At 46.5% G+C, this 13,246-nt stretch overlaps 1 protein-coding gene across 4 annotated transcripts in view; it reads right to left on the bottom strand.

The window, feature by feature from the left end:
* The window catches only part of mtcl1 (microtubule crosslinking factor 1), a 79,384-nt gene that overhangs the window by 28,578 nt on the left and 37,560 nt on the right, over positions 1-13,246 (bottom strand). For 3 of the 4 annotated variants that reach the window (XM_083658852.1, XM_083658854.1, XM_083658855.1), the window contains 3 exons: positions 6,755-6,814; positions 5,204-6,601; positions 1,781-1,921 (listed from right to left, as the gene is read on the bottom strand). In XM_083658852.1, the coding sequence (XP_083514978.1) occupies positions 1,781-1,921; positions 5,204-6,601; positions 6,755-6,814 (1,599 nt within the window). The remainder of the gene's footprint in view (positions 1-1,780; positions 1,922-5,203; positions 6,602-6,754; positions 6,815-13,246) is intronic. The other variant, XM_083658853.1, reaches the window with a different exon arrangement.

The following is a 13,246-nucleotide window of genomic DNA, read 5'->3' as shown; positions in this document are numbered from 1 at the left end:
ATTACATTGCGGCAGAAACCATAGGGGGGGAAAATACATCGAAATGGGCCATAACTGTTATGTTTCGCATCACCTCCGCCAGTATTGTGTATTATATAACAGTGGGCGATTTCTCTATGAAGACAAGCATGAGGCATCGATGATGAATCACAGCGTCTTGCCTGTTTACTAAGCAGCAGCAGAATCATTGATGGATCTGACAGAGATACAGTGCGATCTGATGTGTGCTGCAGCTTCGTTATCACTACAGCCTTTTTGCTCACTGTCTTTAATTTCCACTTTGCGAGACACTTGTGTGTGTAAAACACACACGTACACACGTTTGCTGAGTAAGTCATTTGCTGAGTAAGTCACATACAGTAGAGCAGAGAACACTCTGTGCAGGCGCAGGCTTGATACGCCGTGTGCATACATAAGCAGAACGAGTCCTTTGCTAGATAGCAAGTGCTAGAAATGGCTCGGATTTTTGCTTTGAGCATTTACTGCTCCATTTGCAGAATCTGGATGCAAACCGACTAAGCCCCACTGAGTTTCGAAGTACTTACGAAATCTACTTCCTGCTTATCGCTGCGAAGGAGTAAAACGACACAAAATGTCCAGTGGCAAATGGTTAGAAAAATAATTTGAAAGCAATAAGAAAATGCCAAATCAAAAGGAAAATAAACACCAGTGGCTGTGGGAGTGGATATTTAGTGTGAGAAACAAGGAAGTAGAACGAGTGAATGAAGTGAAATCTTGTTCAGCATCAAAAAGCGACTGTGGCTGGAGTGTCACTAGACATGCCAGAATGAGTGGTCTTCTCATCATAACATTTGATTTAAATTTGGTCCAAATCCAAACAGGCCAAATCTACAGGGCAGTATATTCAATATACGTTCTTTCCCTCTAAACGGCATAATTTGTAAATAAACTCATTATACTTCAGGAAATAAATTAGTAATCATAATGCATTTGTTCCTCCTGTTTCTATCTTGAAGCATTTTATGTTATGCAAGAAAAATAACTATAAAGCATAACTGCAGCCTTTTCCGAACTACATCTTTCCCCCCCCCATTATTCTCCATCATTATTTCCAATCAATTCCGACAGAAATCCTGCGGCAGAAGGCACAGGCACATCACTATAGAGCTCTTTGTTTTGCTTGCCTTGGCGCGCCTCTCTCCAGTACAGTCCTACAGGGCAAACAGACACTCCAAAAATCAATCCCAAAAGCATCCAAAGCCTGCATTCGTTTTTCAACATACTGACACTCTGTATTAAGATGTATCTATTTCATTTCCAGTTGATCTATGATATGACAACTTGCACAATTTATTTTGCACTTTACACAGCGGCACATGAAGACAAGCAGCCACAGCCGGCGGTGCAAAGAGCAAACGAGGAAGTGCTGAAGCAATGACCAAAGGAGCATCAAAACTGTATCCGAGAGAGGCGAGACACATCTCTTTAGTGGCATGTCTCATTACAGAGTGAGTAATCAATGTGTTGAAAAAGACAAGCTTTGGCTAGAGGTGGAGTTGATTTTTGGACCGTGCATTACCCCTATAGGACTGTATCTGAAAGCCGTGCACCCAGGCAAGCAAGATGTGAGCAGCTCTATAGTGAAGCATCTCACCAGATTTTGGTGAGAATCGATCGGTGTGCTGAGAACTGATTGGGAAATAGGGTCCAGGTCGAAAATGGCTGAAGTCGGAAGGGCCCTGATTGGGGCCGGTGGTGGAGCCAGTGTCAACTCAGTCCCACAGGTGGAAGGGAAATGGAGGAGGGAGGAGGCACTGACCTCTGCTCTTAAAGCCAGGGGCCTGTGGTACCTAGTGAATCCCGTGGCTCCCCTGCTCTGGGCCGGGGCCCCACCCTGGCTCTGGGGCTCCACGCCTCGCTCCTGTCCTAGACGCCACTCCAGCTCATCCCTCTGACCGGACTGTGAGTGGCGTGGGGTGGGGTGGGGTGGGGTAGGGTGGGACGGGACAGGGGGTGTGTAGAGGGGTTGGTGAAAGGGGTTAGGGGGGTTATGGTATGGGTGGGGAGGGCAGGGGTGAGAGGTGAGAGTCACAAGGGTGGCAGGTGAGGGGGTAGAAGGGTGAGGATGGCGGTGATGGCGGTGACGTGTTGGAGGGGGGTGCACGAGGTGGATTGTGAACAAACAGACAGAAGACAACGAAGGGGGAGGGCGGGCGCAGAAAGAAAGATGGCGGGGAAAAACAAACAAAAAACAAAAAATGGGTAATGAATATAAGCATAGGGGGAGGGGAAATCAACTAAGACACTACACAGCGTGGAGAAGAACCAACGGACTAGAGTACGAAGAAAAGCGCAAAGAGAAAGACCAACTTAAAGACGACGGCGTATGAGAGAGATGAGAAGAGAAGGAGAATGAGGATGAACAAAATCATGATGGGCTGAAACATCTGGCGGGAACAAAGGAGAGGAACAGAGAGGGGGTCGGGAGGGGGAAAAAAGAATGCAAAACACTTGTTATGAAGCGCATGCAATGAGGGATACATGAGTCCAAACCAACAGCTGAGAGAGAACCACGGCAAACTGCAGCGCCACAGCTAGCACGCTAACACTTCTAGAACACATGCCCGTGCACAGCCGTGCATGTCGTAGAAGCAGTAAGCTTGGATCTTAACCTGTGTGAATACTATGCAGTTAAACATGACAACATTTAAAATACACTGGAGGCATTTGAGGTTTCAAATCTAAAGCTTCAAGATTGGGCCATGCTAGCCTAGCCGCCTCCTTTTGCAGCAGTGGTCACATTTTTCTGTGGATTCTTCCTAGCCAGTAGCCATCTAATCTTCAATCATCTTTCTTTTTTTTTTAATTGCATTTGTGTCTATACCCTGCTCTTTGATGCTGCAATGACCCATTTTCTGCTCTGGAATCCATTAAATTAATCTTGCATATCTTAAAACTGCAGAATTCTACTGTACCATTTTGTTCAGCTTCATTAGGGCGGCACTGATTGCAAATTTCTGGGCCGATACCAATGTTTAAAATAACAATTTGGCTGATAGCCAATACTGATATTTTTTTATTACCCCTTTTATGACAAGGAAACAAAGAAATCTTCATTATAAACAAATAACTGTTTTTAAAGTCTTTTGAGCCCTCATCACACTATCTTTGAATTAGCACAAATTCAATCATACAAATGTAATTATTAAACAAACAACCTTCAATATAACCTTCTTTCACATGACAAATATTCTTTTGTGGAAAAATAGCCTGCTATACAACTACCTACTCAATGAGAAGATGTTTTCAGTACTTATAGGTGCGCGAGTAGCCAGGCAGAGATTATGTGACCCAACTGAAGCTAAATATCAGCTACTGCAATTGCCAATCGGTGAACGCCACCTTTTTTCCCGATAGGCCGATTGCAGTCAACAAGGCCAATACCGATCTTCGGCCAATATATCGATACATCCCATTCCCTAATCATCCATTCTTGAGAGACCAAGGCCTTATTGCATGAGACGAGAGAGTGTCAGCTGTTAGTACAGCAGTTAACCTAGACGAGTAAGCCCCATCCACCCAGCTCCACCCACACTAACCAGGGAGGTCCTACAGGCAGAGGAGTAAAGCATAAAGCACAAACAAGTCATTGGGTAGAATGAATATGGCAGCTTCAATCTACTATTATCCACAAAGCACAGCAGGTTGTGAGAAATGTTTGAAGAACTGTTCATTTTTTTTTTTCCAATCCAACAGCCTGACTCATTAAAAAAGACATCCAAGATGTTGCTTGCCGAATCATGCAGCGAGGAGATAATGAACTTGTTGTGGAAGTGCACGCAGCATGTTGAAATGTTGACTTTTACGAAGTGGCAAGTCGAACATAACAAGGACAGAAAGCAAGATGCCAGCCAGCAAGGTTCTCCACAGGCGACTCACACGCCATGTAACCGGTTTAGGCGCTATGTTATTGAAGAGAGGTTATTTTAGACAGTGCACACACATTTTTATGGTTGGTCTCCTTGGCAACACCAGGGAGTAATCCATCCCACGTACCGTATGTGTGTATCATGTGTGTGTGTGGTGATATGTTGGGAAAACATAATAGCGACACCATTTGTTATGTGTCATAATGAGTCATACAAATGATTTAGCGGGCCTATATGGAGAAATATATTTACTATACTTCAGCATGCAACAAACCACTATGGCAAGGAAAGCTTAAATCACGCCAGGAAGCTGCCTTATAATCTCACCATCTTCCCCCTAAGCACCCTTCCATGCACCCTCCCTCGGCCCTAGCTGACTGGAAGCAGGGCAGCTGCAGACAGTGAGTGCAGGGAGAAGCAGGCAGGCAGGGCTGCTGGCTATGAGGGTGTGCATGGTGGAGATGCAGATGTGAATGTGTGAGCAGCAGGAAGCGATGGCAGTGGGGGTCAGTTTGGGTGGGGGAGTTGGTGGTGGTGGTGGTGCCAGTGTGGTTGAGCTGGGTGGCTCCTGTGCCCTGTCCCCTGGGCAGGGGGGGCTGCCGGGTCACCCTGTGGTGGTCTCCATAGAGTCTTTCACCATATTTGATCAACCCGTGGCTGTGTGTTCTGGATGCGGCTTCCTCTGGTGAAGATGTACAGCACTGCCACTGTCTTTAATTACGGCAGATTTCTTTTTACGCACTGCTGACTTCCAATCTCATTTAGTGGCCTTAAAATGGTCTACCAATGACTACTCACTTAATGAATGGCAACACTTTAGAAATACACCGGTGGGGTTTCTATTGGTTACATATCTGGATTCTGCACACTGCTTTACATGACATTGCAGACTAACGCATTTTTGCCTACTGCTGTTTTAAAGTAATCTGATGATGTTTTCATGACTTCAGCCTTTCTCTACTGCCCTTTTCTTTCTGTGACATGGAATCACAACCAGGTGGGCTGCGTTTGAGGCTGAATGCTGATCAATATTGCAATGCATGCTTTTAACAGAACCTCTTTTTGCAACGGTCATGAGAAAAGCATCGAGTATTGACCCCCCCCCCCCCCCGTCCCCCCCCCCCCCGTCATGGCTAACTGCCATATTGGCTGACAGGTCGTCCCCCTTATTGATTCTTTTGGGTTATTTTTGTGTGTGCAAAAGAACCAAGCGGCCTGAGAAAGGTAATGTCTAGATGTAGCAGGTGGAGTCAGCCTACAAACTGTATGGGACCTGTAGAAAAGGTCACACAAAGTCCATCTATGGGACTTACCTGGAAGTCTGTGACCAGGTCCCTTCCCAAGGTGCCAATGGGTGAGTCACGGGACATGGAGGTGACGGTGGACAGGAAGCTGCTGGACTCAGTGAGGTTGGGCATGGGCGACAGATCGTCCGGCCTGTCCCTCAGCCCCTCCCCCAGATGGTCCACCTTCTCCATGAAGATGTGCAGCTCGGTGCGGAAGGCCTTCATACGAGTGTTGATGGTATCCAGGACTTGGGTGTCCGGTTTGGATCCAGACTCTGCCTCTTCCTGTAAACTTTCACCTGTGGTGACCAGCAGCCTGCCCTCAAAGATCAGACTGTCAGTGTCCGTGATCAGCCGGTCCACCGTCTTCCCCAGCCTTTCCGCCTCACGTTTCACATTGGAGAACGACTCGCGGTCTTCTCTCCTGCGATTGGCCAGTTCGGCGGCGCTGAGATCGCTTCCGTCCGAACGTTTGATGCTTCCGAACCCTGAGGTGGTCCCCGTTTTCTCAAACAGGTCTTCCGAGTCGCTCTCGCCCCCGACCGGACCCTCCCTCTTGGGGTGCAGGAGGAGGAGTCGCCCTGCCTCCTCTTCCTCGGAGGCTTCTCGGCGGCCCGCGTCGCTCTCGGCGTCGCTGTCCCGCGGGCTGCTGGTGCGCAGGCCCAGATGGGCAGCCAGGTCGCAGCGCTGCACGTTGGACATGAGGACGCGGTTCTCGTACTGCAGCTTCATCACCTTGCCGCTCAGCTCGTTGATCTGCATCCTGGCCGCTTTCAGCTCCTCCATCATCATCCCGCTGCCGGAGCCATTACCGTTCCCCCCGTTGCCGTGCTTAAACACAGCGCCCTCGCTGCCCTCCTCCCCCGCCGGCCCCGAGCTGCTGCTGCTGCTGCTGGGGCCGAACTTGAAGCGGTTGAGCTCGGAGGTCAGCTGCTTGTTGTGGTCCTCGATCTCTGAGATGGAGCGGCGCAGCAGCTCCGCCTCCTCCTCGACAAACTGGAGGTGGCGCCGCAGCTCGCTGGCCGACTCCAGCGCGTCGCCCCCGTACGGCGACGAGGGCATGCTGGAGAAGGGTTCGCGGCCGAAACAGTCTCTTTCGTACTGACAGCGGATGTCTTCGTTTTCCGCCCGCAGGCTGCGGTTCTCCACCTCCAGCTCCACAATCTTCCTGCCCAGGATGTTGGCCTCCTCCTCCACCAGTTTGAGGCGTAAGCGCAGCTCCGCCTCCCGCGTGCTGTGCGGACCCCCGCCAGAGCACTCGGCCAGCGGCAGGGGACTGTCCACGTCCCCGTAAACCGACTTGTACTTCTGCAGCTCCTGCTCCAGTTCGTCCTTCTCCCGGCCCAGCTTTGCCATCTTCTTCCTCATCAGGGTGGACTCTTCCTTGGCAAACTGGAGCTGGCACTTGAGGTCTGCACTGTCCTCCTGGAGAAGATAATGGAAGGGAAGAAGAGAAAAGGGAGGTTAGATGCGATGAAGACATCTTAGTAAACCATTTAAGTAGATAACATAACTTATACTGAATGCAGAAGAGAGGGAAACACACAAAAAGGGTAATTCAACAAAAAACTCTCTTACCTGACTCATGGACTTCTTGTCTTTGAATACTTCCCTGCTTCCTCGTCTCCTCAGTGCAGTCTGTGAAAGAACATAAAAGAAGGATGTGAAAAATGTATGCAAACCAGCACAAACAACACTTATCCAATCTCGACACATTAGCTGGCGTTCAGCGGCCTCGCTGTTTGAGGGAGAGGGGAAATTGCACAGCGCTACATTACAGCACACTGATGAGTGCAATAAAAAGGCCATTGTGAATTCAATAGTGAAGATCTATGCAGTTTTAAGATGCTTATTGATATTCCCATACATCACGGTACCAGTGCTTATACAGACATGTGCCATAACTGATGATGACAGTGATAATAATGATAATGATGGTACCGCGTAACACCCATCACAGTTCACCAACATGCAAAACCGCCCTGATGCGAAGCAGGCGCTGTGTGACGGGAGGCAAAGAGGGACATTAATCTATGTGGCACGTTTGCACCATCAGGTCAATGCTAAGTCTAATAGGAAGTAGTTACTCTAATGCAGATTACAGATCACGTGACATAATTACGGCCTGCTTCATGCACATGTAGCCATCGTAATAGCCTGTATCAAAGGCTAACATCTGGTTAAGATGCCAGTGTTCCTGTGGGGTGAGTGAGTGGGTGGGGGGTAATATCCCAGGGAATTCAGCTGGATACTAAATGTATTTGTTGTCATTTGCATTGTCAGTTCTGACAATAATAATGCTGCCGTTTCAATTCAGACAAAAAAAAACGTCAGAATGCCGTCAGATGGGATGGGAATGGGACGTTTCGGCTTTGGTTGTATAATGGGCCCGGGCGCATTAGATCCCACTCAGAGCTCAGAGACTTCTTATCCCGGCTCAGATTCAGCAACACACAGCGTTACCACAGCACTCTGCGGAAGCATCTGCCTGTCCGATGGGGAAGTCTGTCCTGTGGCTAACACTGGGCAGCGCACGCAAAGCCTGGATCAAACTGGGGGCCTTCTGCACGCCAGCTCAGAGCCTTACTGACATAATCAACTCAATCATTTTCAGCAAATCTGTCCGCTTTCTGGCAGCAGGGGCTATCGTTTCAAGATACACACAAGCACTTGAGAGAGAGGAAGGGAGAGAGGGTGGAGAGAAAGAGAGAGAGAGAGTGTGGAGTGAGAGGGAGAGAGAGAGAGACGGGGAGGCAATCCCACTCTATTAATGCGGAGTGCAGAGCTTTCAAGTGTGAACCTTTTTTCCAGGAACAGACTGCTGCCCTGGCTGGCAGTGTTATTTAAAGGTTCTCATGATCATTTAGGCTACAGGCCAGGCCCCTTTCTACAGTAGGAAACATAACCTGCTGATATTTCCAATCTCAATGTCACAATCACATTTTTTATGAACTCAGGATTTTATAATTATGTCAAACATGACAAGCAAAGAATCTGATGAAGGTCTGCGTAGTGCGTACCGAAAGGTTATTCTTATTTTTTGTTTATTCAATTCTTTAATTGCAAGTGAAGACGGTGTTGCGGGAGTCCTCCATTTTATTAAACATGACAACCACAAATTGCTTGTGATGATCCAGGTTCAACCACCGATAGATTAACATAACACATGCCAGTGAAGACCGATGCAGAGTGCCAGTGAAGAAAAATGTGCCAACCTCTCTCTCTTTTATTTTATTTTATATCATTTTACAAAAAAGAGAAGTGTTCACAGTAGAAGGTCTGGCACCAACCAAAATAGGCCGGTGGGCCAGTTTGAATCATTGGTGGCCAGACAGATGGAAAGTGTGAGGGTGAACCCGTTTTGCCCGGAGCAGGGACGGACCTTGACTCAGTCGCTGGCTCTGCGACAAGGAGGGAGCGGCCACTTAGAAACGGCACCAAAACATGACTGTAACCACACAGAGGGCAGTGACAGAGACACACAGAGATGCAGGGCAAGAGGGGAAAACAGGGCGAAAAATCTGAAATGTTCGCCCATGAAATTCATGTCATGAAATTTAAAATGGCATCTGCATTTTTTTTTTTTTTTTGCATGTTTTGGGCAAAGCGCTCATTGCTGTGGTATTTCTGCATTGCACTTCCAGGAGACCACCTGTCAATCAAACAGTGTGTGACATCTTTTTCCTTGGGTTTTGTGTTGATGGAGTTTGTGTAGGTGGCTACAGCTCTTTTCTTTGTGTGTTCAGACATGGTAACTAACTGGCTATCGCTGTTCATGCTAGTAACAACTCAGTTCTTTCTGTTATTTATTCCAAACAAACTGCCGTTGCTGCTGGAAACCTAAAATGCATCATTTCCTGTGTTTCAGAGGATTTTCCCCAGGAAAAACCTAACCAACACTGTTTCAAAGAGACTGTCAGGAATTGGATAGAAGTTGACTCACTATTGTGTTATATCAGTCAGTAATAGATAGTAGCCACATGGACATTTATTTATATGAAAATGTTGTGGATGATTACTTTCACATACGGTAGGTAGTTGGCTATCTCAACTGGCGTTTTTGTTTTTTAACAGCGATCATCAGTGAGATGATTGCTCATAACTGGTATGAAAGGAAGCTTGAACAAAACAGCCTGTCAGAGAGACACCTAAGTGATAGTCCCTAGATCAGCGATTCCCAACCTCTGTATTGTCCACCTCTGTGTATGTCGGCCTCTGTATTTTTTATGGGGTCGGAGGGGGGCCGCGAAAAGTTTTGAGATTTTCAAGTTGGCCCTGAGTTGGAAAAGGTTGGGAGCCGCTGCCCTAGTTGTCTCAATGTGTGTGTGCATACATGCGTGTGTATATGTGTTTGTCTTTGACCTAATTACAGCACTAACTTTCTCTCTTGCTGGCTTCCCTCACAGGAAACTTAACATATTGGTTGATCCCCAGATTTTAGTCCCAAACGATAGCCGGTTCCCTACCAAAATTGCTGGAAGAGAAGAAAAACTTTGCACGGTGGCACAGTGGTTAGCACTGTCACCTCACAGCAAGGAGGTTGTGGGTTTGAACCCCGGTCCATCCCAGGTCCTTTCTGTGTGGAGTTTGCGTGTTCTCCCCGTGTTTGCGTGGGTTACCTCCTACCATCAAAGACATGTATGTTAGGGGTAATGGGCATAGAGCTAGCAACCACTGTCATGCCCTCAACCTCTGCCTCCTAGTCTCTCTCGCCCCCTCCTTTCTGTTGTGATTACAGGATTGGAGCCAGGTGTGTGGAGCTGATCTCCAGCTATCGCAGCTGCCAAGCATCACCAATCAGCAGGCTTCATATACCCAGCCCAGACGTCAAGACACTGTCAGATTATCTTCTCACCTGCATGGAGAGGAACGTCTGCTGCCCTAACTCTGACCACCTGGGCCAATCCTCCCCTGTCTGTCTGCCTGCTCGCCATCTGCCTGGACTTCAGCCTACCTGCTCTCTGATCGCCTGGACTTCAGCCTACCTGCTCTCTGCCCGCCTGGACTTCGGCCTGCTTGCTCTCTGCCAGCCCGGACTTCTGGATGCCTGCTCGTTCACCTACCTGGACTCTAGCCTACCATCCTGCAACCTGGGTATCTCGTCCATCCGGACTCAACCAATAACATTTAAATAAACAAACTGTGTTACAACTTGATATCTTGTCTCTGTCTGTCTCTGCCCTTGAGTCCAACAAACAAAACCCTAACAACCCCACCCTGTAAAAACCCACTTGCTACAGAAACCACAGTCTTAAGACTGCTCGGAGCCCGTTGGCATTGTGTCTGTGGTTGCGGCCCTAAGCTCTACTAGGAGCCTATGGGAAAAAAGACGTAAGATGAAGAAAAACTTTACCTGGAAGGACTCAAGGATCAAGGTCACTGTGACCTCACAAAAGATATTTTTGGACATAACTCAAAAATTCATATGCTAAGTAATTATGACCAAATTTGACACAAATGTCTTATTGGTTAAATGATGAAGTGATGGCATTTTATATCCAAAAGTTCAAAGGTCAACTTCACTTACGCATCATAATGTTTTGCTTACCACTGTCGCTGAGAAAATGATCTAAGGTCATTCTACAAAAACACCAAAATTGACCAAAGTTGACTTAATGACATTAATTATATTCATTTGGACCACAAGATACTTGTATGAGTCCACCCTCTTCACTACAAGGGACCTCCTGTTCCTCTGGTAGTCCACCACAAGCTCACAACATGTTTCCCACTGGAAGACATGTATGTTAGGGTTAATCCTCCTGTCAGTGCCCCTGACCAAGGCACTGGCAAAAGAACTGGAGTTGGTTCCCCGGGCGCTGCACTGCGGCTGTCCACTGCTCCTAGTTCTAGGAAGGTTCCTAGTAGAGGATGGGTCAAATGCAGAGGATGAATTTCCCCATGGGGACAATACAGTATAATTTAACTTAACTTAAATTATTCACTGGAATCATATATGACAAATAGTGATAACTTCCATCCCAGAGGCATACAACTGGGAGGCGGTTATTTCTAGTTCGTTCCACTATTCCGAAAATAGAGCTGTTTTTAATTTGGTAATGACAGACTGCATGTCATGCTTCACCTGCATATTTATTTACCACTACTTTACTTCACCCGGTCCCCCAGCCCCCCCCCCCCCCCCCACACACACACACACCTCCTCCCCCAGCCTGAGCTCTGTGGGCATCTCCAGCACCAGTTGTGGTTTAATTCCCAGCCATGGTGACAGAGCTAATCTCTCTGGGGAGACAGCGGATTAGAAAGCATTTTACAAAGCTCAGCAGAACCCCAGACTGCCACTAGCAGGAATCCCTGCTTACTGTATGGAAGTCACGCACAGACACACACACACCTGTACTGTATGGAAGTCACGCACAGACACACACACACACACACACACACACACACACACACACACACACACACACACACACACACCTGTACTGTATGGAAGTCACGCACAGACACACACACACCTGTACTGTATGGAAGTCACGCACAGACACAGAGAAACAGCAGCATAAGCGCAATAGGACTTGACTGAAATAATGGTGAAGGTGCAATAGTCTAGAGCTTTCCTCCTGACTAATCGAATATAATATAATATAATATAATCAAATACTAATCGAATGCAATGATGCCAATGCCAACTGATTTATCAGAAAATACCAGCATGCATTTCTTAATATTGTTCTGATGCCAGAGATATGCTTATAATGTTCAAGAGTAACAGTAGGTTTAAAAATTTAATCCAACTGATCGACTGAAAAATCTAATTGTGTAATCAATCAAAGCTCTAGTGGTGTAGCAACTGACTATGTAATATTAATGTCAATGTAATAATTAGTAAAAATGTAATTAAATTGTCCCTGCAAAAATGCAGTAAAATCGATTCTGATGATCTACTGTATATAATGGTGTCATCATATTGACTAATAATGTAATGACTCAATAACCTGATGGCGCCAGATGGTTTGTTTTCACATAACCATCTGGGAACAAGTCACTCGGGAAATTTCAAAGGGCAGGCCCTTTCAAAATATACCTGGCAGGTGATTGGATGAACCATCTGTCTATCACCTCTATTACGGGCTTGTTTCTCGCTGCATGGCGTCACACCTAAAGCCTGTCCGTAGCTGTCTCTTAAGAAGTTGATTAGGGGCGAAGCACTCGTGGTTCGGATTCAAATCATTAGATTGGAGCGTGACGTGACAAGATGGATTTGTCGTGCGATCGTGATCTCATGATCTTGCACGAATCCAGCTGCCTCTCAAGGTTAATAACTCATAAGAATAAGGAAAAATACAAAATTATAAAAATATGTTGCACCACTTATGAAGTAATAATATTAATAATGCTTAATTTTATTTATTTGATCATTTTAAAATGCCAGCAGTCCAGCAATTTACTTTTGTTCTATTTTTAAACCATTTAGAGGAATTTTATTCTGACGTTGTTGAAGTTATTGCATTATCAGCTTTTACAAGGGTTCAGCAAAACTGTCACTGTTGCTGTTTGTAATGTAATGCGTGGAAGAGAGAGGAGACTCTTTCAAGATTTACTACTAGGCAAACACACTTACACACCTGCAGCCCTAGTCAATCCATACTGGCTCAATAAGATTGGCATTTCACACAGAGAGAACACATATGTAAACAGCTCATTGGGGGAAACAACATGCATTAGAGAAACCATCTCCTCAGTGGAAGGTCACAGGGAAACAACGTGCCTTAGAGAGAGACCATCTCATCAGTGGAAGGTCACACAGTTTGATCCCTGTAACACAGCTAATGTGTCCGTTCCTGCTGAAGTGCCCACCTGCTCCTGTCTGACCTTACTCTCTGAGAGCTGCAATCAGAAAAGCATGCAGAACCTCTATGTGTGTTTGGAATATGCAAAGAAACACCTTTTTATACAGTGTGTAAGAAGCTCTAAATTCCCGAAACAATTCTCTCTCCTTAAGTTAATTAAGATGAGGACATCTGAGGTGGGATTTCTTCTAGCTAAACCTGGATAAACACAGAAACACAAAAACAAAGGCTCACTGGTGTTTGTGTGGCTCTTACA

The sequence above is a fragment of the Poromitra crassiceps genome, assembly GCF_964638095.1.
Source record: "Poromitra crassiceps genome assembly, chromosome: 23".
Classification (NCBI taxonomy): Eukaryota; Metazoa; Chordata; class Actinopteri; order Beryciformes; family Melamphaidae; genus Poromitra; species Poromitra crassiceps.
The sequence above is the reverse complement of the archived record's forward strand: the minus strand, read 5'-3'. Positions and strand labels throughout refer to the sequence as shown.